The 1,190-nt window shown below is 45.9% G+C and overlaps 1 protein-coding gene across 1 annotated transcript; it reads left to right on the top strand.

Annotated features, from left to right (window-relative positions):
- Nucleotides 1-6: 6 nt before the first annotated feature.
- Nucleotides 7-1,184, top strand: LOC110034932 (epoxide hydrolase A-like; the record flags this gene model as incomplete). The annotated part of the gene is made up of 4 exons (XM_020739172.1): nt 7-243; nt 318-500; nt 669-910; nt 987-1,184. Coding segments are annotated over exons 1-4 (860 nt in total), but the record flags the coding sequence as incomplete, so codon positions are not given.
- Nucleotides 1,185-1,190: the final 6 nt, after the last annotated feature.

Below are 1,190 nucleotides of genomic sequence, written 5' to 3'. Positions count from 1 at the left end.
ATAAAGATGCACGTGGCGGAGAAGGGAGAGGGACCCGTGGTTCTCCTCCTTCACGGCTTCCCGGAGCTCTGGTATTCATGGCGCCACCAGATCCTCTCCCTTGCCGCTAGCGGTTACCGTGCCGTCGCTCCCGACCTCCGCGGTTACGGCGACACCGAAGCGCCGACCGATGTCGCCGAATACTCTATCTTCCATCTCGTGGGCGATGTTGTCGCTCTCATCAACTCTCTCGGCCAGGAACAGGTATATCAGAGCCCACTCTGTCCTCCCTCTAAAAATTTAATTTTTTTTTTATTAATGAGAAAAAATCAATGAAGGTTTTTGTGGTTGGGCACGATTGGGGAGCGATTGTAGCGTGGAATCTGTGCGTTTTCAGGCCGGATAAAGTGAAGGCTTTAGTCAACCTGAGCGTGGCGTTCCTGCCCAGGAACCAGGCTCTGTGGCGGGTTGATAACTTGAGGAAGATCTATGGGGATGATTTCTATGTTTCCAGATTCCAGGTGACCTCTTCGCTCTATTTGTTCCTGTTTGTTTTGAAGTTTTTATTGCTGTTCTGTCTGTGTAATCCTTAAACAGAAATACAGGCATCTGGTCTAACAAATTATTAAAAAACCGAGTTTTTCAATGAAAATGAGTTGCCTTTTTTCTTCTTTGCGAATGTGAATTAGGAAGTTGGAGAAGTGGAAGCTCAATTGGCCGAGGTTGATACAGCTCTGCTCATGAAGAATTTCTTAGCCTCCAGAAATCCAGGGCCTCTGATTATACCAAAAGATGGCGGATTTAGAAGAATAAAAAGTAAGGAAATCACAGTCCCTGCTTGGCTTTCTGAAGCTGATATCAACTACTACGCGACCAAATTTAACAAAACTGGCTTCACCGGCGGGATTAATTACTATCGTAACATGGACAAGTACGTACGTTCATCAATTATACATGCTTTCCTAAAAGTTCTGAAGAAACGAGTTTAATTAAGTAAAATCATGCAGGAACTGGGAGCTCAGTGCTCCCTGGACTGACATCCAGATAAAAGTTCCAACCAAGTTCATCGTGGGAGATCTGGATCTGGCCTACCATTTCGAAGGGATGGAGGATTACATTCACAAGGGTGGGTTCAGAAGAGATGTTCCATTGCTGGAGGATGTTGTTGTGATGGAAGGAGTTGCGCACTTCATCAATCAGGAGAGGCCTGA

Source organism: Phalaenopsis equestris, unplaced genomic scaffold (assembly GCF_001263595.1).
Source record: "Phalaenopsis equestris unplaced genomic scaffold, ASM126359v1 Scaffold194742, whole genome shotgun sequence".
NCBI classification, from domain to species: Eukaryota; Viridiplantae; Streptophyta; class Magnoliopsida; order Asparagales; family Orchidaceae; genus Phalaenopsis; species Phalaenopsis equestris.
Note: the sequence above shows the minus strand (reverse complement) of the source record. Positions and strands in the feature narration are given on the sequence as shown.